This window comes from Solanum pennellii, chromosome 1 (genome assembly GCF_001406875.1).
Source record: "Solanum pennellii chromosome 1, SPENNV200".
Lineage (NCBI taxonomy): Eukaryota > Viridiplantae > Streptophyta > Magnoliopsida > Solanales > Solanaceae > Solanum > Solanum pennellii.
This window is the reverse complement of record NC_028637.1, coordinates 99,745,990-99,770,250: the sequence shown is the minus strand read 5'-3', so window position 1 is coordinate 99,770,250 and position 24,261 is coordinate 99,745,990. Positions and strand designations below refer to the sequence as shown.

At 35.3% G+C, this 24,261-nt stretch overlaps 2 protein-coding genes across 4 annotated transcripts; both read left to right on the top strand.

Moving 5' to 3' along the window:
• Window positions 1–1,544: 1,544 nt before the first annotated feature.
• LOC107003197 (kinesin-like protein KIN-14S) lies at window positions 1,545–6,966 on the top strand. Of its 3 annotated transcripts, none has more exons than XM_027917165.1 (14): window positions 1,545–1,700; window positions 1,794–1,886; window positions 1,965–2,000; window positions 2,699–2,769; window positions 2,855–2,957; window positions 3,042–3,116; window positions 3,203–3,499; window positions 3,604–3,883; window positions 4,584–4,745; window positions 4,868–5,083; window positions 5,172–5,209; window positions 5,464–5,627; window positions 5,712–5,825; window positions 5,951–6,966. In XM_027917165.1, exons 1-14 carry the CDS (start codon window positions 1,694–1,696, stop codon window positions 6,704–6,706), a joined length of 2,412 nt encoding a protein of 803 aa, XP_027772966.1. In that variant the 5' UTR covers window positions 1,545–1,693; the 3' UTR covers window positions 6,707–6,966. The 3 variants fall into 3 exon arrangements, with proteins under 3 accessions (XP_027772966.1, XP_027772963.1, XP_015056973.1); XM_027917162.1 differs by having other exon boundaries at window positions 2,666–2,769; XM_015201487.2 differs by having other exon boundaries at window positions 2,639–2,769.
• Window positions 6,967–7,452: 486 nt separating this feature from the next.
• On the top strand, window positions 7,453–15,433 carry LOC107012462 (mitogen-activated protein kinase kinase kinase NPK1-like). The gene is made up of 17 exons (XM_015212319.2): window positions 7,453–7,982; window positions 8,115–8,156; window positions 8,664–8,729; window positions 8,804–8,914; window positions 9,007–9,087; window positions 9,160–9,237; window positions 9,332–9,414; window positions 10,397–10,478; window positions 10,595–10,695; window positions 11,052–11,091; window positions 11,178–11,237; window positions 11,315–11,364; window positions 12,279–12,477; window positions 12,576–12,803; window positions 12,904–13,214; window positions 13,290–13,357; window positions 14,854–15,433. The coding sequence occupies exons 1-17, from the start codon at window positions 7,680–7,682 to the stop codon at window positions 14,955–14,957; spliced, it is 2,007 nt and encodes a 668-aa protein (XP_015067805.1). The 5' UTR covers window positions 7,453–7,679; the 3' UTR covers window positions 14,958–15,433.
• The last annotated feature ends 8,828 nt before the right edge of the window (window positions 15,434–24,261 follow it).

Sequence of the window (24,261 nt, the reverse complement as noted above, 5' to 3'; positions counted from 1 at the left end):
AGATGGTCCTTAATATATGAAATTTTACAAAATTAACTTATAAATGATATTTATTCTTTTTATTTTAATTCTCAAGTGTTATTAATATGTTTGATCAATACTAAAAAACTAAGTAAATAATCAATGTCCTTTAATTAAATTAATTAATTCATGTTTATTGATTGAAAAAATTGTTTTTAAGAGAACATTAAATAATAACACAGAAGTAAACTTACTTAATTTCTTAAGAAACGTGAACTTCAAAATGATTACATATAAATAAGAATGGAGGAAGTGAGATGTAGTATTTACGAAATATATGTATTACATTAATTAATTTGATGTAAATACACATGTGGATAAGGCTTTAATACAAATACGAAGTTAAGATTAACTGGGTAATTTTGTGAATATTAAAGTTTATATTTATATTTTTGGTTGTCTATCATGCACAACTTAAACATGATTTTAAAGATAACAATAGCAATAACATATTCAATCAAATCTCATTAAGTGAAGCTTGAGGAGGACGAAGTATATGTACATGTTACTATTACTTCATGTAGGTAGTGAGGCTTGCTTCTGATAGACGTTCGATTCAAATGCATCAAACCCAAGTAAAAGAAAAAAACGAAAATAATGAAGGAAATGTATCATTAACAATGAGAAAGAACTAACAACAACAACATAGTGTGATAATCGAAACAGAGTAAACAACATGAATGTGGCAAGAACTACAAGGGTACAACTATTGCTACAAAACATACCAAGAAGCCTAAATATATGCACAACAAGACAATGACAGTCCACCCCTACTTACCTACTGTTATAATACGCGATTTTTATCTAAAGATAAAAGATCTAAAAATATCTCCACACTATATTAAGTGTAATGCTTTTTATCATTATTAAAGTGACTCAATTTTATCATTTTACCCACTACAACTAAATAACATAATCGTATTATTTAAAAAGCTTGAGGACATTTCTTTTAATCGCCTTTTCAGTATTTTCTCTAATATACCATTTAAATCTAATGANACGACAGTCCATCCCTACTTACCTACTGTTCTAATACGCGATTTTTATCTAAAGATAAAAGATCTAAAAATATCTCCACACTATATTAAGTGTAATGCTTTTTATCATTATTAAAGTGACTCAATTTTATCATTTTACCCACTACAACTAAATAACATAATCGTATTATTTAAAAAGCCTGAGGACATTTCTTTTAATCGCCTTTTCAGTATTTTCTCTAATATACCATTTAAATCTAATGAAAATGAATTAAGTTGATCTCTATATATAAATTAAATACAAAAGATGATAAATTGGACGTGTGAAATCCTTTTTTTTTTCTTTATGCCACCTGTAAATAAAACTTAAATTCGTATTCAATTATAATCTCAAAATTGTAGTAGGCAATCTTTTTGTAAATAAAGATAAAATTAAAAGACAAATAGAGACGCTCCTAAAAGAGGATGCAGCCTTTAAAGGTAGCTTGCGTAAATCTGACGGCACAGATTGTTTTGTAATTCTACTTTAACGGTTAGATTAATGAAAAATTCAAAAACTTAGGTATCCCACCATAAATTCAAACCCCATTGTGACCGTTTAAGAAATTCCCAAATCTCTCTTCCTCTCCTCTCCTCAAAATTCTCACTCTCGCTCATCTTCTTCATCTTCCTCTTCACTGATTTCGCACACACTCATGGACGGTAATCTTTTTATCTCTCTAATTTGTATATGTATTTATAATTTCGAAGTGTTTTGTACATACGAACTTCAAACTTTGGTGTTTCCTTTTTCAGATCGAACCCTAGAAAAGCTATGTGATTCTTTTGATCAAGCAGTTACCATCTCTGGGGATAATTTGATCAAGGCTGAACCCATTCTTAATGGAGGTTTGTTTACCATCTTTCTTGGATTTTTTTTTATTTCGATTTTTTTTTTATGTTGATTCTTTGTGGATCTTGTTTCAGGTGAAACCGTGGAATCTTCTCGTACTCTTGATGAAGGTTGGTCTCTTCTTTAACATTATCTATCAAGAAAGGTCAAATGGGTTTCTTTATTTGATAATGGAATGTTTTGTGTTTTATTTAAACCTACTTTTTATGAATGGGTGAACTGATAGTGCCATAAAAACAATGGAACTTCAGATTACTGTCCTTGTCCAGTAATTGTTTCTACATGAGTCATGACTAAGTCAATAGTTTGGATATATTTAATTATTTTGTGTGTGTGTGATGAGAATAGCTTAAAGATTTCGATTAGCTGTTGTGTAAGCTTTGTTAGGTTCTTTGATGTTTGAACATTTAAAGATCTGCTTTATTCTTCTTTGTTGGTTACTCCATAAAACTGGTTGCAACTGATATTAGTTTACCCCCTAGTTATTTGATGAATGTGGAAACAGTTAGGGTGGTGGAATTGGGGTGGAATTTTGTAATGCCTGATTTGTCGTCCTGGATTGTGAGTTACAAAATGGACTTTGCTTTTGAATTACACTATCTTTTCACCAAGACAATTTCAAAAGCTCTGAGCCCCCTTGATTACCACCTAAAGCTATAAACGGAGCTGGTTTGTAGTGTAGACATTCTCAATGAATAGGCTTTGGTTCTTACCGTTGTTGGATTTGTTTCCTCTTGAATTGGTTCAGTGAAAGTTGACAGAACTTCTGATTCAGTGGGTGAGAGTAATGCTTCACATTGTACCACAGAAGTATGTTCATCATATCAAGAGCAGACTCTTCCACTTCTGGAGAAGATCGAAGCTAGCAACAAAGTGCTCGTAAGATGTTAACCACTTCCTTCTAAAATGCAATGTTTCAATGGAGTTCGACTGATTACTCATTTGAACATCCCTTCTTTTTTAGGACTTGGCGAAAGAACAGGAAGCACATTGTAATGAAGTCAAGGACAGCACGAGCGTGGACTCTTTTTCTGGTTCTGAAGCCTTTAATGCTCTTCAACATTTGAGTATGAACATAATTCTCATATCTGTTTTTTATACAGTTGTATGCTAGTATGTCTGATCTATTTCTGGTCTTTCGTCTATATCAGGTGTTCAACATGAAATTCTAAAAAAGAAGTATGATGAAGAGTGTCAACTACTGAAGCAGAAGTATACGGAGGAGTGTATGAACAACATCTCATATCTGGTCTTTTTATACAGTCGTATGTTATCGATTGTGATCTATTTGTGTTCTCTTTGGCTATTTCAGGTGTTCAACATGAAGTCTTAAAAAAGAAGTACGATCAAGAGTGTGAACTACTGAAGAAGAAGTATCTGGAGGAGTGTACTGACAGAAAGCGTCTATATAATGAAGTGATCGAACTCAAAGGAAATATCAGGGTCTTCTGTAGATGTAGACCTTTAAATGCAAGTGAAATTGTAGATGGATCAACATCGGTGGTCGAATTTGATCCATCTCATGAAAATGAACTGCAGATCAGTTGTGCAGGTTCCTCTAAAAAGCAGTTTAAGTTTGATTACGTGTTTAAACCTGAGGACAGCCAAGGTAAGTCGATATCAGTGATTTGATGTGTATCTAAGATTTTCTGTAAGGAAATTTCTATTGCTTATTGTAATTTGACATTCAAATCCTTTAATTTTCTATTGCAGATGCCGTTTTTTCTCAAACAATGCCCATTGTGACCTCTGTTTTGGATGGGTATAATGTCTGCATATTTGCCTATGGACAAACTGGTACAGGGAAGACATTTACCATGGAAGGGACACCAGAAAATAGGGGAGTCAACTACAGAACTTTAGAGAAGCTATTTAGCTTATCTAGTGAGAGAAGTAGTATCATGAAATATGAATTGTTTGTCAGCATGTTAGAGGTTTATAATGAGAAGATAAAAGATCTCCTGGTAGAGAACTCAAATCAACCGGCTAAGAAGTAAGTTCTTTATCTCTTTATTTCACTGGCTTGGTTCTGCTTTCAAGCTTTGATAGTTAAGACCCTAAGGCTGATTATGGCTAGGTAAGAACATCATTCCGGGTTGGCACACATTCTCTCACCAGAATTTAGAAGTTAATGTGCTGGACTTGGGAGATCACAATGGACATATTTGAATTATAGAAATTGTTTATGGTAAAGTTGATCTTTATGTATATAATTTTTACAGTAGCTAAAGGCAGGTGAATAGTATCTCTTGAACAAAAGCGTTTTCCTAAAAACTGATACATTCTCAGCTAATTATGTTGTTAAGTAAATATAATCAAAAACATCTTTCATAATTCAGAAAAGGCCCTCTGCAAAATGGAATTAGAAACAGTGCTTTGGTTAATTGATCATAAGAGCCCTCTGCAAACTCAACTAACTATGTTTAAGTATTTCTATCAAAAACGGTTTTCATAATTCAGAGAAGGCATTCTGCAAAATTGAATAAGAAACAGTTTATTGGTCAAGTGATCATAAGGGTCCCGTTTGAAGAAAGTAATATAAACTGGTTTGCAGTACTGGTGAGAGAAGTTTTTCAAAGTTCAGTGAACCAGAAACTACAGAGTTTTTTTTGTTTTTTTTTTTACGAAAGATTATATTTACACGTCTGTGTATGTATTTCGAAGAAATGATCTTATATTTGAATATGAAACAGGTTGGAGATAAAACAATCTGCAGAAGGAACTCAGGAAGTTCCAGGACTTGTTGAGGCTCGTGTATATGGTACAGATGAAGTATGGGAACTGCTTAAGTCCGGAAGTCGGGCTAGATCTGTTGGATCAACTAGTGCTAATGAACTTAGCAGCCGCTCTCACTGGTAAGATTTTAAAAACTTACTCTGGATTTCACATTCGCCTTTCCTATCTTCACACCTAGTTTAGACAATTTTCGAAGAGCTTAGTATTACAATCACACTTTCTTTGTTTCTTTGACCTTTAGCTTACTGCGGGTGACTGTTGTGGGAGACAATTTGATTAACGGCCAGAGGACTAGGAGCCACCTTTGGCTTGTTGACCTTGCTGGCAGTGAGCGTGTGGGGCGGATAGCAGTTGAAGGCGAGAGGTTGAAAGAGTCACAATTCATAAACAAGTCATTATCTGCACTTGGGGATGTCATTTCTGCACTAGCTTCTAAGACATCTCATATTCCATACAGGTATTTTTCTCCCCTTCCATTTGTGCATGTGATAACCCCATTTAGTACTATGTCTCCATTAAATAACATTGGTCCCTCTGTACAACAGGAATTCAAAGCTCACACATATGCTGCAGAGCTCTCTAGGTAAGACTCTTTAAAGAAGCATCTGTATTATAAGATAATGCTGAATTTTGTGAGAAAAGTCCCTTCAAAATATTTAACCTTCAGTTTAAATTCCAAATTGACTTGATGAGAACAGCAAGTTAATCCTTTCAACATGATTGCTCATCATTTTCTTTGATCAACCGAAATATCTCAAGCTATATCTTCTCAGTTCATAAGATTTATATTTTCTCCCCATTCTCTGATGTGTACAACTTTTTCAACTTGAAATGCAGGGGGAGATTGCAAAGCAGTCATGTTTGTCCAAATCAGCCCTAATAACACAGATTTGGGAGAAACTCTATGTTCGCTGAATTTTGCTAGTCGAGTTCGAGGAGTTGAGCATGGCCCTGCTCGCAAACAGACAGACCCTGCAGAGATCATGAAGCATAAACTACTGGTACCTATAAACAAACACCTTTTTGAATGTAGTGTCCGTTAAAAATGTTGTCCAGCTAATAAATGCTGTGATGTTCATCAACAGGCAGAAAAAGCAAAGCATGATGAGAAGGAAACCAAAAAATTGCAGGACAATTTGCAGTCTCTGCAGCTGAGACTTGCTACGAGAGAACAGACGTGCAGAAGTCTTCAGGATAAGGTAGGAAAAAAGTAGCTTCCTCCTTCCAATGGCATTTCTTAAGAATTTCTGATAGTTTCACATTTACACTGTGATTTCCAAGTCTTGATTCTGTAAGACCTAAGACTTTTCAATTTTCGCAACAGGTTCGTGATTTGGAAAACCAATTGGCAGAGGAGAGGAGAATACGTTTAAAGCAGGAAAGCAAGGCTTTGGCTGGAGCTTCTCGTGATATCACAACCTCGTCATATTTAAGCCAAGCACAGAAGATCACAACTGAGAAGAAACCACCACTGGCTCCTTCAAAAGCACTGAGAATGCCTTTGAGAAAAATCAGCAATTTTGTGCCCCCTCCATCCCCTCTTGCTCGTGCTCCTGCAAAAACTAGGAAGTCTTTTGTGCCAGTGGCATCACATGACAAAGAAAATATAGAGAGAACATCAATGACAAAGGCAGTTTTGAAACCAAGGCGAGGATCTATTATTGCAGTTAGACCACCACCTCAAGGAACAAACCAGGTTTTGCAGCCGAAAAGACGGGCTTCTATTGCAACCCTTCACCCTGAGTCTAGCATTTCAACTTTCAATAACTCTGCTGCTCGACCAAGGAATGACCGGTTCATTGGTCGGCAATCATTTGTCTGGGATCCACAAAGAATGTGGCGTACATCAAGAATGCTTTCTCCAATAGCACAGGCAAAGGAATCATCTATTGCAACACCAGTAGGGGCAACCCCCATTGGTTCACGAAGCAGTAAATTCATGGGAAGTCCTCCTTCACAAGCACCAGGTTCATGGAGGCCCAAGCATCCAACAGTTGTTGCATTAAAGAAACAATTGGTGTGGAGTCCTCTGAAGAAGGTCGCGAGAAGTAGTAATAGGAAGTCCTTGTATTCTTCTTAATGATGTTAGAGAGCTCATAAAATTCCATGAGTATATGCCCCTTGGTATAGATTTCTTCTGTTCTTTCCCCTCGATGATTATACAGTGTATGCATCTTGCCTACTGTTACCCTTGCTTATCAATCCCAATCCCTTAAGGGTACATCTTAGCCTCAAGATTTACTGATTGATCATTGTGTTAATTGATCTGTGCATTTATAAGATACTGCTCCCATTTGTAGGCCCTTATAGTATTCTATGTCAATTTTTTGTACTTCAAAATTTACTGGGCTTACTATCTGCTTAACTCGTTTCGACTAAGATCCTTTAAGGCAAACCATCTCAGCTTAGATGGAACAGGTTGCTTAACTGTGGAATTAAATACTTGTGGATTATTCTTCAATTGATAATCAATTCCATAAAATAAACATTGATAATTATAATATCAGTAAATTTATGTTGGAGGGTAGGGTGTTCTTTATAAAAAAAAATTGTGTCTTCGTGTTACATGTTCTTACACTATGCGAGAAGCTCTTTTTGTGAGAGTAAAGTTTTGACTATAATATAAATATGAACTTAAATTAAGAAAGAGAAATTTACATAGTCAATTTCAATTCATTTGAGACGAGAACACATTTATTATTGTTTAGTATGAACTTCTTAAATAAAGGTGACACAAAAGTCGGAGATTTTGAAAAATCATATAATTAATGGGGGACTATTTTGTAATTCCAATTCTTATTCCATCTTTTTTCAAAAAGAAATTGCCTATCACCTTTTCCCTCCTCTCTCTCTCTTCCTTTATCTACAGTAACGATCGACTGAAACAAAAAAATCCCACAAAATCATTCTGTCTCTCTCTCTCTATTCCTCTTCTCCGTTTCGCACTGCGAAAGCAACAATAAAAAACTGTGTAAATTCAAATAGATGAAGTGACTCTTCGTTTTCACTTCCTTTAAACCCTAAAACTTTGAATTCCTTCACTCGAAAATCAGATGCAAGATATATTCGGATCAGTTAGGCGATCACTGGTGTTTCGAACGCCGAATGCCGACGGTGCAGATGACGGTAATCTAGTTGAGAAGATAAATTCCTGCATCCGGAACTCTAGAGTTTTCTCCAAGCTGTCGCCTCCTCCGCGAGCGTTGCCATCACCGACAACCGCCGTTAAAGATGACGGTGATGCGGCTACAATTCCTATCAGATGGAGAAAAGGAGAGATGATAGGATGTGGTGCTTTTGGACAGGTTTATATGGGAATGAATCTCGATTCTGGAGAACTTCTCGCGGTCAAGCAGGTTTTTTTTAGTTGTATTTGTTATTTTTGGTTTTGGACTTCTAACTGTTGATTGTAGTGGAATTGTTACGTACTTTGCTTTTTCTGAGGAGTGATCCTGAAAATGTGGTTGATTTGTTATATTTTTCTTCAGGTTATGATAGCTGCAAACAGTGCTTCAAAGGAGAAAGCGCAGGTTGGAATTGACATTGAGATACTTTTTGTTTTTTCTGGAACTTATATAATCACTCCTTTTTAAGAGATAAGTTAAATTGGTAAGATCATTGGGCTGTTTGATTATACAAATGTTTGTTGGTTGTACTTTCAATCTTGGCTGCTAAGTTCTGTCAAGTTGGAAATCATACATCATGATGTCAGAAGTTTGCTAGAGTAGTTGCATTTATGATAAAATGACATTGCCTTCTCGTAGTAGTTTCCTTCTGCCTTTTAACTGTTTTTGTCTTCCCCTGCTGTTGATGAATGAGTTTTCAGCTCTCAGCAATTTTTTGGTTTACTTGTACTGACCGACATTGTGTTGAGGGAAATGTTTATATGATAACTATGTTAAGATGGAAGGTTGTTTTATTGAATCTAAGGGCCTAAGATATCTGACAGACTGCTGTCTATCTACTTTTTTGAGATGTAAGTAGATAATAAAGCTACTGTCTGATACATTCTTCTGGTTTCTTTATGTCCTGATTAGTCCCACGTTAAGGAGCTTGAGGAGGAAGTCAAGCTTCTCAAGAATCTCTCCCATCCGCATATTGTTGTAAGTAAATCCTTGATCTCCTATCTGGGAAATGTTTGTCCATGATATACTCAATTGCTATATTGTGTTGTCAGAGATATCTTGGAATTGTGAGAGAAGAAGACACATTGAATATTTTGCTGGAATTTGTACCTGGTGGATCAATATCATCCCTTTTAGGAAAATTTGGATCTTTCCCAGAGCCCGTAAGTTCATTGGCGGTCTTATTTTTCCACCCTCTTATGATGTATTATTCATTTTATGGAATGACTCTATCTAATACTATCTTCGGTAGTAGGTTATAAGAACGTACACTAAGCAATTACTCCTAGGACTGGATTATCTTCACAAGAATGGAATAATGCATAGAGATATTAAGGTATCTTGTTTCCTTTCTTTCCTTTTTGTAAAAGTATGAACAACAATAATCTCGTGTACTAATTTGGTTCAGGGGGCAAATATCCTTGTTGATAACAAAGGTTGCATAAAACTGGCTGACTTTGGGGCATCAAAGAAGGTTGTTGAACTGGTATGTTCACCATCACCATCCATTCTCAATCTATATTTGTTTGGTTTAATTTGAATATAATGAAGAGGATATTGATGAAACATGTTTACATTAGGCTACTATATCAGGTGCCAAGTCCATGAAGGGCACACCATATTGGATGGCTCCTGAGGTCATTCGCCAAACTGGTCATAGCTTGTAAGAATAATTACAGCGTTTTGTTGATATGTTCTTGTTTGATCTAGATTGGAATAATATAGCCTTTATGCATCACTTAGTTGGATCTCATTTCTATGCTGATTACTGAGCTTACGTTTTGTTTGTTTTTCTGATGACTTGGGAAGTGCACTTTTAATTTCACAAATGGGTCTTAGCTCTTGATTTACTTAGATACTAAAAGAAAAAATCATCTGTCATACTTGACCATGTCTCATTGCTGCAAACTTGATCATGGTTTGTGAACTTGAGTTAGTGTTTTCTTGTACATAAATGTACCCCGCCGTTTCTTACTTTTTTTTTTATGACGAGCCTAACAGTTTCTTCTCTATGATAAAAGAACTTGTAGCTTATTTATGCTATTCTACTTCCATATTTCATTTTCATAAACATTTCTGCCACTTCTTTAGTTTTAGAGGAATCGTCCATTTTTTTAAAATTTTATTTGGAATTGATGCTAGCCTTTTCGTATAATGGACCACGTTGGTCAAAATTCTCTGGTGTATGTATTTATGTGTACTGCCTTATATTTTCATTCCTTATCTAGTTAAAATGCTGGCTTTTCTTACAGTTCACCTTGCCATCCTCCTGAGTTGTGAACATGCTTTCAGATTTTGTGTCACCTTTACTTCTTGTGATACTTTGAATAACTTTAATGTATTTATGGTCAAAGCAAATAGTAAACTATTGAAGTTAGTAGTCCAGTTTTTGAATCAAAAGTCAAAACTTTGTCGCTTTATAGTAGAACAGAACTTTCTGATGGAAGAGGAGTTTTTTGGTGAAATAGCAAATCTTGTTTTTGACTTTGAATTGATTCAGTAAAAGTCATTGGGGAAATGACATTTCTTGTTTCTGACTTAACGTATGTGTCTGGTTCTATTTGCCTTTGCAACATATTCCTTGAATCGATCTCTTCAGTATAGGTTCTGCTGGTAATGATAATGTCTTTGTATATGAATTTCAGCTCTGCTGATATATGGAGTGTAGGATGTACTGTAATAGAGATGACTACTGGCAAGCCTCCCTGGAGCCAACAGTATCAAGAGGTATACACTTGATGCAGGTCTTGTTAAACTTTTCTTTGTATTCCCTTTGGCATATATAAACTGGTTATTATACACGGATCCACTCATGCTTTGCACTGATCACTTGTTCGCTTTAGGTTGCTGCACTCTTCTATATTGGGACAACAAAAGCTCATCCCCCGATTCCTGAACACGTGTCTGTTGAAGCAAAAGACTTTCTGCTGAAGTGCTTACAGAAGTATGTAGTCAACACTTAGCTGCTCTTAAAGAAGTCCATAATTGCACAATAAACAGTTGTCCTAAAGCTTTAATTTTCAAACCATTGTGTGGTTTGATATTCGTAGTAGACATATGACAACATATAGAGTTTAAAATATTACTCAATTGGAAGGAAAATAGTTTTATATGATTTCCTTCTTATATAAGTCTTACCAAGTTTCAGATGTTTAATTGTTCAGAATTGACCTTGAAAAAAGTGATGCTTTCGTGATTAGTGTAACCAGTAGATATAATTTCTTCACCTATGTTTGGTTATTGTATCTGGTATAGTTTTACCTCCTTACACCATTAATAAAACTAAGATATTTCACACAGGGAACCAGAGTTAAGGCCATCTGCTAGTAAGTTATTACAGGTGATTTGATTTGACCTAAGCCAATCTGTTATTGTTTTGTCTCCTGTATTACGCAGCAATGAGTTAATTCTTATCTTTGCATGTAGCATCCATTTGTCACCGGTGAAGCACAACTGTCTCTTTCTGATGGTTCTAGTTCTATGATGGTCAGTTTATCTACATCAATTGGCAATGTAATTGATATTGCTCAGGCACTTACATTCTGAACTTCATTTACTGATAGGGCAAATCTCAAGGTCACTCTTATTCAAGTGGGCATAATGCGAAAAGTGTGTAAGTGCTCCAAAGGCTCTCTTTTAGCACAGACAGATAGTATTTGCATCGTGTAATCTCAAATACTCAACAGGAACTAAAGCTTACAGTTTCACTAAGTAAATGCTAATGTCAACAGATATAGAAAAAGTTTGAAATTCTTTGATCTATAATATAACAACAGATATGCGTAAGTCTGAACAAGCAAGTTGGCGTGTTGGCTATATATGAATTATTACTATCTCACTCAATTTAAGCTCATTTTAGTATAGCAAGCTGGCATGGACACCACATTAAAAAAAAAAAGTCAGACCTGACTTTTCATGAATATGGAACCACCTCCACTAGATTTTATTGCAGTGAGTAAAGGAAAAATAGTGAAAAAGTTACAAGTAATAGAAGTTCGTTACATCTTTTACTGACATATAAATCTCTGATAGGCTGAAGAGACTCCTAGAAAACATTGAACCTAAAATAAACTTGCTAACATGACTAACATTTTATCATAACTAAATTGCAATGACCCTAATAGATCCTTTTCTTTCATTGTGCTATATTCGTTTGATATTAAGGATATGAAATGATGACTAANAAAAAACATTGAACCTAAAATAAACTTGCTAACATGACGAACATTTTATCATAACTAAATTGCAATGACCCTATATAGATCCTTTTCTTTCATTGTGCTATATTCGTTTGATATTAAGGATATGAAATGATGACTAAATCAACAAAATAAGCAACACATTGAAAAGTGCGACGAAGAAATCTTGTAGATTTTGAGCTTAGAAATTTTGAAACCTTTATGCATCTTCTTTTGAAATAGCTTTTGGTTGCATTCAAATGGACAATATGGATTATACGTTTCTCTGTTGATTATATGGACTATTCAACAACTATATCTAATATCATATTGATGGAATGACAACCAGTGCTGGTTCAGTAGACATCTGCAACTTGGGTACCTTGATTATCTCAATGGAAAATACTGATAATTTGTCGGAGGCTAGAAATATGTGGAGAGGAACCAGTAGTGATGATGACATGTGTCAGATTGATGATAATGAAAATTTGCTCTTGGATGGAGGAACAACGTTTAGCTCTGTTAAGATGGTGGATGACTTCAATAAGGTATTAAGCGTCTCCAGATTGCTGCTTTTGTTACTAAAAGTATATAAGTATATACCCTCCACTAGAGTTGATTTCTTCTATATCGTCATGTTAAGTAGAGTTTCAATCCCATTGCCGAGCCCTCTGATGATTGGAACTGTGATTATGGCATGACTCCTCAATCACGACAAGGAAATACAGATTTAGTTAACAATCAGGAAGGTGCCTTAGGTGCTGGGATCTCAGCCTCACCTAACAACAATTCTGCAGTTTTATGTGGTCCTTCCATCTCAGAAGATGATGATGAGCTTACTGAGTCAAAAATCAGAGCCTTCTTGGACGAAAAGGTACCTACTTCTTATGCTGCTTGACATCTCTCTATGAAGATCTGTTATGACATATTTCTAGCTTTGCGTTTAACGTGGTTGTTTTATCTCTGTATTTTAGGCTCTTGATTTAAAGAAACTGCAGACACCTCTGTATGAAGAGTTCTACAACAGTTTGAATCCTTCATACTCCTCTCCTCAAGTTGAGGCTACAATTGATGAAACTACACCAAATTACTTAAGGTTACCTCCGAAAAGTAGGTCACCAAGTCGGGGCCCTATTGGAAGCCCGTCTACAGGAATTGATACCATCACTAGTCCAAGCCCTGGTAGTAGCAACAGGCGAACATCATGCATTGGCAGCGGAAGCAATCAAGACTATGATGATGGTTCACCCCAGTCTACTGGGCGGACGCAATCAAATAGTCCCATGTAAGTGTATAAATCAACTTTGTTTGTCTTCTTTATTTTCCTTGTAATGTGAAGATAAGGTAATCTTTTTTATAGTGCAAGTTTTAGTGAGATTCAAAGGAAATGGAAGGAAGAGCTTGACCAAGAACTTGAAAGAAAGCGAGGTAAATCTTGCTTCTTTATTTGTTTAAATAAATTCTTGATATTCTATTCACATGATTCTTGTTTTCAAATTTTTAATTTATCTGATTGATGCTCTTTTCTCACTCAGCTCCTGTGCATGAACTCATGCATGGGTAGTTGTGCATCGGCCGTTCAGTATTCACGTGATGCACCTATTATGCTTTGTGCTTGACTTTTTACAGTAGCCCCAGTTTCAATATTGTTCACTTTTCATTAAACTAGAATAGTCTTCTCAGAGAGCTGTCAACTAGCATGTGTAACCGTTCCCTGCACCATTCCTCTTTTTTGATTGTTGGAAATGTTATATTATCGTAGGCTAAACTTTTGCTCTATTGTTGTTCTCCACGTCCATTAAAATGGTATAAGTTTGTTTTTACTTTTAAAGTGAATCCCTAGTCGCATCATGCTAACAAAAAAATGGGTGAATGAAATGTTTTGTATCTCAAGTTTCAAGTGTAACAAAAATTCACTGGTTAGTATTCAATAATGAATATGGAAGGTCTGTGTTTTCTCGAGTAATACACTCTATTTCTTGCTTTTGAAAATCTTGATGCTAGTTTCTGTAGAACATCTTATGCTAAAAAAATTCTTGAGGGATCTATGTATATGTAGAATAATATATGCCTAAAAGGTCTGGAAAATTCTCTTGGACATCATATCAGGGAATGAATTTATCTGCAAAATGCTTGCACTATATCTCTTCTGTCTTCTTTCGGGAAAGTTTTTCCTCATACATTTAGGAAGGTTCTCTATGGTAGGAAACACAGAAGATCCTGGGGTCCATTTGTGATGTGGACAGTCATATAATAGTACAGCCACAAGAAAGATATCGTCGACTTGATTGTGCCATAAGAAAAGGAAGATTTGAGGCTTGAAATGTGGGTGCTGAAACACAACTCCAATGAGTTCTTTACTTGAAATTGCCAACACCATCAATTCACAACTTGAACACCTTTCTTTCTACTTCTGACTTTCTCTCATCTCATCTCCTTTTGTGATATTTAGACGAGTTCAAGTTAGCTTGTAAGAACTTTTTCATTGACTTGTGTGTTTGACATGCACCAAAAGTGCCTATAAGGCAAAATCAGCCCAAAGTCATAAGTTGGGCACTTTTGGTTTACCCAAGCCTTTTCATATTTTATACCTAATATATTTTGCCTAGTTATGAATGATCAATGTGGAAAATTCTGCCACTAGGAACTGTGCTGCTGCATCTGACTAGAAAACTTGCAGATTAGGTCACTCAGAATGGCTGCTGCTGCTTACTGTAAGGCATTTGGTTTAGTTTCCATAGTGAAACTTTGACCTGGTATAATATCCATGTGAACCTGTTCAATGTTTAGCTTCACACTTCTTTTGTCAAGTGGAATACCTTTGAATCCAATATCACTAGTTGGATAGAAATGTTTTGAGTCACTTTTCTGGTTCTGAATTACAAAAGATTCTAATTACCAACCGGGTGCATTATTGGTTGTAGAGATGATGCGTCAAGCAGGTGTGGCAGGGAAAACATCTTCTCCCAAAGATCGAGCTTTGAATCGGCAGAGAGAGCGTTCAAGGTTTGCATCTCCAGGAAAGTAATTGTATATTTCTGTATCACAGCATGCATTGCTCAAGGAAGAGGTTATTTTTCTCCCTCTTCTATGAAGCATCTTTACTGTATATGTTAACCACACTTGGAGACAAAAAGATATGCAACAAACTAGTCACAGGGTTGATCCATGTGCTGTTGTTTTGCTTCTACCTCACAAGCCGGCAACAAAATGATCGTGATTGATCCTCCTTCCAATATTTTTCTTTTTCTCCCTTCTCAAGAAAGTGAGAATTGAGTTACTGTATCTTCTTGAGTTGTAAAATTCCTTCATGTAGGACAATCAGCATAGGTATGGCAGATTGTAGCCACCAGTATTGTCCTGTTCCACTTCACTGCAAGCATTTGTTTCCGGTTTTATGATTCATTTGCAAGTGCAGATGTAATTTGCTTGACAAAAAATTATGGTTGTTGCGAGTGCATTTATGTGATCTTTTCTTTTGAAATATAAAGTATACTTATCTCACACTAAGAAGGTGTTATAAATGTTTATAGAGCTATAAACAAAATATATCTGTGAAGTCTTGTAAGGATTCTATGAGCCTCGACACCAAAATGAAAATTAAAGTAAACAATTCAATTCCTTTTGATCTATTAAAGAAGGTGTCACTTGAACAATGTGGCATATGTGTAATTAAGATCACTAGTTAGTTTAAGAGTTAGTTAAGAGTTAGTTATAGTTGTTATATGTATTAGTTATTGTATATATACACATGTATGTAAAGAGGCATGGATAACACTTTTCAAATACACTAATACAATTCTGTTCTGATTCTTCTTCTTCGTCTGTATCTTCATCTCTTCTTCTTCGTCTGTATCTTCATCTCTTCTTCTTCCTTTCTACTTCTTCTTCATGCTGTTCCTATCTTGATTTACTGCACATGGTATCAGAGCATCGCAGTAGTTAGAATCAAAATTGCTTAAACACAGTCTTAAAGGTTGAAGCAACAATGGCAGAAGTTGATAATGAATTACCAGAAAAACTGAGTCATAATCACCCATTGTTCTTGAACAATATCGACAATTCAGGTGTTATGTTAGTCTCGATTCAGCTATCTGGATCTGAGAATTTTTCGGTGTGGAGCAGAGCTATGAGAATAGCCATTTTGGGAAGGAATAAGCTAGGATTTATTGATGGATCTTGCAAGAAGGAAGCATATGGAAATAACTTGAAGAACTTGTGGGAAAGATGTAATGCCATTGTCCTTTCTTGGATAATGAACTGTGTATCAAAAGAATTACTTAGTGGGATTGTTTACTCAACAAATGCAGCAGAAGTGTGGAAAGAATTGAGTGAAAGGTATGATAAAGTAGATGGAAGTCGAATCTATCAATTACACAAAGAAATTGCAACTATCAGTCAAGGTATGAGTACAATTTCAGTGTATTTTTCTAGATTGAGAGAACTATGGGTAGAGTATGATAGTTTGGTTCCTATAGCTAGTTGTGGTTGTCCTGGTTCAAGAGATCTTAGTGTGTTTATGCATAATCAAAAATTGCTGCAGTTCCTCATGGGTCTTAACGAGTCATACGATCAAGCAAGAGGCCAGATTCTTATGATGATGCCTCTTCCTTCTCTTAACAAGGCATATTCCATGTTGATTGAAAGAGAGAGTCAGCGCAGGATTACACAATCTGTTAGTAGTGAACAAGTAGATTCACATGCAATGTTTACTGCTCGAAGTCAGTCTGTACCTAAACATAAAAATCCTAATGTTCCTAGCTATGATTCAAGTGTGTATTGTGACTATTGTAATAGAACAGGACATACTCGAGCTGTATGTTTTCAGCTTCATGGATATCCTCCTGGTCTTGAAAGAAGGAGGAAAGGATCATCATATGGAAGAGGGAGAAATTATAGTGATAAAAGACAGCTTCATACAACTCATAATGCTATAAGTAATGATCAAGAAGAGTTTAGTTCTAATAGAGAAGAAAGTTCAAACAACAATTCTTATAGTCAAAGCTGCAATGAAAGAGTAAATCATAATGACTATAATAAAGGATTGAGTGTAATTCAGGATCAATACAATCAGATTCTACAAATGCTTGGACATACAAATGCTAAGGGAGGAACAGAAGGTTCACAATCTAACAGTGCTGCAAATGCAAATTTAGTCCAAGACTATGCATCTTCAACAGGTAATGATATTGCACTAATAGTTGGGGATAAACAACAGGGGTGGATCATAGATTCAGGTGCTACTAATCATATGACATCTTTGCCTACTGTACTTGATTACCAACAGCAAGTGTTATCAGATAAGCCTAGAAGAGTGTATTTGCCAAATGGAGATAATGTGAAGGTTACTCATACAGGATCTTGTCATCTGAATTCACAAGACAAAATAGAAAATGTTCTGTTAATTCCTGATTTCAAGTTTAATCTGTTGTCATTCTCAAAGCTTACAAGAGATCTAAAATGTGTTGTATCCTTCTTTCCTGACTTTGTTATATTTCAGGACCTCTACAATGGGCAGGTGAGGGGGATTGGTAGGGAAAGTGCAGGTCTCTATCATTTACCTATTCACAAGATCAGTAGAGGCAAACATGAGCAGTGTTTCACAGCAGAAGAGAATAAAGAAATACAAACACAAAGTCTTCCATCCATACCTCCATCTATATCTGGTTCAAGAATTCTACTATGGCATCAAAGGCTAGGACACACCTCATCTAGTGTCTTAACACAAGTACTTCACTTTCCTGTTACTGAGTGCTCCAAGGAAGTACACACTTGTACAATTTATCCACTAGCTAAGCAGCATAGATTACCATTTGTTCATAGTACTTCAAAGTCTACTCAGGCTTTCCAGTTGTTACATATTGATGTATGGGGGCCATTTAATACTGCTACATATGATGGGAATAGGTTCTTTGTAACAATTGTTGATGATTGTACAAGAATGTTATGGCTCTTCCTAATCAAGTTGAAAAGTGATGTTTGTGTTGTACTACAAAACTTCTTTGTGCTAGTTCAAACACAGTTTCAGTCCAAAGTTCAGATCATTAGAACTGATAATGGTACAGAATTTGTAAATGCTGAGTGTAACAAGCTTTTTGTCAGTAGAGGGATTGTTCACCAAAGAACTTGTATACACACTCCTCAGCAGAATGGCATAGCTGAAAGAAAACACAAACATATCTTGGAGATAGCTAGAGCAATAAAGTTCCAAGGTCACATTCCAATCAAATTTTGGGGGCATTGTATACTGAGTGCTGCATATATTATAAATAGGCTTCCTACACCAGTGTTACAAGGTAAATCACCTTATGAAATGTTCCACAAGAAGCAACCCTCACTTCAACATTTAAGAGTAGTAGGCTGTTTGTGTTTTGCCAAGAATATGTATATTCAGGATAAGTTTCAACCAAGAAGTGTAGCTGCTGTTCATATGGGTTATAGTGAAAATACAAAAGGATATATACTTTATGATCTAAAGAACAAGTATTTCTTTCTTAGCAGGGATGTCTTGTTCAGAGAATCAACATTTCCCTTTGCAATACCAACCTCTACAGCTTGGCAACTATTTCCTACTACTTTCTCATCAGATATTGCCTCTGATCCTGCACAGATACCTCTAACTGAGGTTGACACTGGTACATCCACAGTAAATAGTTCCATTCCTGAACAAATGTTGACACCCAATTTTGACCGACCTGTGACCCTTTTTAGGAATACTATTCGATTAAATACGTATTTTAAATTTTAGAATTTTTAGTCGACTTTGTTTGAAAATTATATATTTTAGTATGTTCTACTTTATAAAATTGTCGTAGATATTATTAAAATATTTTAAAATTATTAATGAATTTCAAATGTTTCAAATTTAAATAATTTCTACACTTTCCTTAAAATTATTTAAATTCTAGCCTATTTTATTCTAATTTCTTTCAATTCTAGCCACTCCAATTAAAATTTTATTACAATCATAGCCATCTCTTCCTTTCAATTCTAGCCAGTTTTAATTGCAATTTTAGCCACTCTATATCTTTGCCAATCTAATTTCAAGACTTGATCTGTTGATCTCATCCGTCCATCTTAATTAATTCCTAGATCTAATCCTAACCCTCCATCTCTATCTAATCGACGGTTGTGATTAAATTCCCTTTTCTTCTTGATTTCAACACACTAAAAAAAAATCCAAACCTAAAATTTCTACTCCCCCCCTCTTTCAGCCGCCTCTCCTCTCTCTCTCTCTCTCTCTCTCTCTTCGCCCCTTCTTCCTCTTCTTTCCTCACCAGCCACGCCCCTCTCTCCCCCTCTCCAGCCGCCTTTCTCCCTCTCCTCCATTTTTCCCGGCGAGGAGACTGCCGGACGGAAGCCAAGCAGCACCGCTGCTCTTCTCTCTCCTTTCCTCACCTTCTCTCTTCCTCCCCTCCCCTCTCTCCTCTTCTACCTCCCCTCTCTGGCAGCCTCCCTCTTCTTCTTTCTCTCCTCTTCTCCGACGAGCAGCGACCCACAGCCTGTGCAGCAGCAGCGCCTGGAGAAGCGCACGATAGTAGCAGCAGCGGCCAGCAGACGACGACAACCAGCAGCTCTGGTCAGGCGAGTACACCAGCAGCGCCGTCCGTCTCTCCTCTCTTCTCTCTTTCCTTCTCTCCTCTTCTCCGACGTACGCAGCAGAAACCAGCCCCTCCAGTAGCAAGAAACAAAAGCAGCAGCAAACTTTGGTGAAGAAAACGACCGCCAGCAACGCCGACAACGAGCAACCAACAGCAGGATCGACCTCCGGCGAAGGCAAAATTCGGATGGATCTATTCAGATCCATCTTTGGTATTTCTTTTATCCATTATTACTTTGTCTATCCAATTCTCTCCGTTTGGGTTTTCATCATATTTTTTGTTTTATTCTCATATGCTTATTATAACTTTGGTGTTTAAAATATGCATTGATTCGTATAGTTAATCTCTTGGGATTGATAATTATTTGATTTTTGTATTTGTGTTAATTTTCTAGTGCTCAAATTCATTAAGTTGGTTGAGAACCTTGCATATTGTCCCTCCTTAAATGTTAATTGGTGAATTTAGCTTGCTTATGAAGGTAGATTATTTGATAATGGGTCAATGTCATTATAATTTTTTTTTTTTGAGTATATTTGATTTCATGAATGATAATAATCGTAAGTATGTTATTTTATTATGATTGATTTTTCCTACATGTTAGAACATGCTTAATTTGATGGATAAATCTTTGCTCATGTGATAAGATGAAAAATAAGAAAAGTTTCTTACTTGTTTATTTTTGGAAAAATATTTACTCATTCTGAAAATATTTTTTGATTTAGCTCTCTTAAAATGAGAAATATTAGTTGATTTCTTTTTCCTTTAATAGTTGGCTTAATTATTCTTACTTGTTTGTTTATGAAAACCTTATTATTTCCTTGTCATATTTAGTTGCTCATATTTTGGTAAAATAAATTAAATCTGATTTTAACTTTTTGTTATTTAAGGAAAAATAAATATTGCTCCACATTAATTGATTCCTTACTTGTTTGTATTTTGGTAATAAATTATTTTAAAATTTTCTGATTTTGGCCCTCTTTTTCAATAAGGAAAAACAATATATTTATTTGATTCCTTAAAATATTTATTTTCCTTATTTGTTTTCCCCTCTTTGCTATATAAATAAGACTCCTTTTATTTATTCATGGAACTCATTCATTCTCAACCAAATTTCTCTCATCACTCTCTCTTTTCTCATTGCTCTCTTGCTACTTTAACAACACATTAATATTCCAGTAAATATTCAAGTGTTCTTCGCTATTTTGCTACTTTGTTCGAGTAAAAGGTGAATCAATTTGTTTTGCTTAACCGTTATTTGATTACTTTGACAGGTTTCAAACTTGAAGTTCAAGTTGAAGATTAATTGAACAAAGATTTATTTGTGTATTTGAATGTATATATATATATTTTATTTTTGCCTATTTTATTTATTCGAATGTTGTAACAATTGTAACTCTAAAAGATGATATATATAAATTTATTTGGGGGGTCGTCTAGGGGAGGGGGATTTATATGCTTACTTGTTCATTAAATTTTTTTTTAGAAATCATGCCTATAGGTTTGTCTTTAATCGCCTAGATTTAATATTTGTAGGTGTTATAATCTAATCAATTTTCAATTTGCTTGACGCTTTTGTTAACAAGTCTTAAAAAATAATAACTAGATTCCATTAATTTTTTTGAATGTTAAAATCAAATCCTAATAATCTAGTAGGTTGTTAGATGTTAAAAATATATTATAAATTTTCATTTGTCTTATCACGTAGAAACTATGCCTAAGTATTAAATTGTTCATATCATTTACAAAATCATGCATATATATGTTACATTGTTTTTTAAACACCTAGAAATCATGTCTATAGGGTTGTAAATAAACTTTTAGCATATCCATAAAAAAATTTGTTTGTGCATATTTGAGCCCTCCCCCTAAAATTAGTTAATATTATTAGTAATCCTATTTGTTTTCCCGCATTCATGATGCAATAATTTTTTTTTAATAATACTAAATTAGAATCATTTCATGCATTTAACTTGGCTTTAAAATATTTCATATCAAAACTTGTAACATAATTTTCTTAAAAAGTCATTATTCAATCTTCTTTTAAAAATTTGGATTGATTTTGACATTGTTCATTTTGAAAATAAATTATAAGCACTATCTCCTAACCTATCGTTAGTGGGAAAGTCAAAGGAACTAAGAAGGTCTAGTTCCAATTTTTAAACCGACGCATCCCCGGAAGTACTACCTACCCATGAATTTCAAAAGGAATTATGTGTGTTTATGTGTAAATATTTATGTGCCTACATGTAAACTAAATCTTTTAAATCATTTTCAAAAACATAAACTATTTTTAGACCGACCTCAAATCGAAATTGTTTCTATGGTGGAGGAGCACGATCAACAATATCGTGGCATCAGCCCTATAAAGAAACAAACATTTTTTTTAAAATAAAAATTCCTATTCAAAACTTATCAATTTTCAAACTTTACTTTCGCACTTATTAATTGCTTAACATTTGTAAATTTTGTTTATAACATAGTCTCATATGCTTAAATAAAAATAAAATTTGATTGTTTATTGCTATCACCAAGCCTTGCATGCTCAAATTAATGAAAAAATAATAAAATAGTATTAATTGTTTTTATATTTGTTATCACTTAGCAAGCATATTAATGAATAATAATGAAGTGACCTTGATTGCTACTTGTAACCCCACATAGACTGCATGAGATACGGCCGGGACCCACACTTGTGGACCTCGAGGGATGCCTAACACCTTCCCCTCGAGGTAATTTGAACCCTTACCCTAATCTCTGGCTCGTTGACCTTAGTAAGACTTAGTTAGGCTATATAGGTGCCCTAACGCGCCTTAACTCGTTAGGTGGCGACTCCAAACTCGAAATCCCAAAAGAGTTGTTAGGTCGTGCACAAAACCCGTTTTCTGCGAAAATGGGGCGCGACAACAAAGAAGGTCCACAAGAAGTAGTAGAGCTCCTTTATGGATGAAGAATTATGTAGCTGCTGCAAGTCTCAAGTCTAGTAATAAGCCAACATATTCAATTGACAAATATGTTGCCTATGATCATCTACATACATCCTATCAGGCATTCTTATCTAATTTTGGTAATGATATTGAACCATCAACATTTGAGGAAGCATGTTCTGATCAGAGATGGGTGGATGCTATGAAGTCTGAAATTTCAGCCTTGGATGCTAACAACACTTGGACTGTTGTTCCATTACCACCAGGCAAGAAGGCTATTGGGTGCAAGTGGGTGTTTAAAATCAAGTATTTAGCATCAGGAGAAGTAGATAGATTTAAAGCTCGATTAGTTGCAAAAGGTTTCAATCAAAAGGAAGGTATTGATTATCAAGAAACCTTCTCTCCAGTAGTTAAGATGGTTACTATCAGGAGTGTATTAGCACTTGCTGCTACTGAGAAATGGCATGTTCATCAAATGGATGTTTCAAATGCATTTCTGCAAGGTGACTTGTTAGAAGAAGTTTACATGGCTCTTCCTCAAGGCTTCCAACCTCCTAAGGATTTTAATGTGCATGGGGAGAAACCAGTATGTAAGCTCATTAAATCCTTATATGGTTTGAAACAGGCACCTAGACAGTGGAATGTAAAGCTTACTGAGGCACTACTCAATCTTGGCTTTGTGCAAAGTCATTTAGATTACTCACTGTTTATAAAAAGGATTGACAAATCTTTGGTGGTAATCTTAGTATATGTAGATTATATGATGATTACTGGAAATGATCTGAGTTTGATAAAGGATACAAAAGTAACTTTGTTGAATACTTTCAAGATGAAAGATTTGGGAGATCTAAGGTACTTCCTTGGGATTGAGTTTGCCAGATCACAAGAAGGCATTGTGATGCATCAAAGAAAATATGCCTTGGAAATAATTTCTGAAGTAGGACTTGGGGCTGCCAAGCCAGTTTCTACACCACTGGATCCATATGTTAGATTAAGAACTAAGGAATATGATGATATGAATGGAAGAGGAGAAGAAGACAAGCTACTGGAAGATGCAACTATATACAGAAGACTAGTAGGCAAGCTATTGTATCTTAATGTCACAAGACCAGATATTGCATTTGCTACTCAAACACTGAGTCAATTTCTTCATCAACCAAAGCAATCTCATTTTAATGCTGCACTCAGAATTGTGAGATACATAAAGAGTCAAGCAGGACAAGGAGTATTGTTATCTAGCAAAAGCTCCAAACAGTTAAAGGTTTATTGTGATGCAGACTGGGGAGCTTGTTTACACACAAGAAGGTCTGTTTCAGGTTTTATGGTAAAGATGGGAGAATCAATGATCTCTTGGAAATCAAAGAAACAGGCCACAGTGTCTAGAAGCTCAGCTGAAGCTGAGTATAGAAGTATGGCCAGTTCAATAGCTGAGATTACATGGATAGTTAAGCTGTTTAAAGAACTTGGAGCTAAGATTCAAACTACAGTTAGTGTTTACAGTGACAGTAAGTCAGCAATACAAATTGCTGCCAATCCAGTTTTACATGAAAGAACAAAACATATTGAGTTGGATTGTCATTTCATACGTGAGAAAATTCAACAAGGTTTAGTTGAAACAAAGTATCTACATACAAAGGAACAAGAAGCTGATATGTTAACTAAAGGTTTAGGAAAATCTCAACATGAATATTTGTTATCCAAGTTTGGTGTAATGAACTTGTTCATACCTCCAAACTTGAGGGGGGGTATTAAAGAAGGTGTCACTTGAACAATGTGGCATATGTGTAATTAAGATCACTAGTTAGTT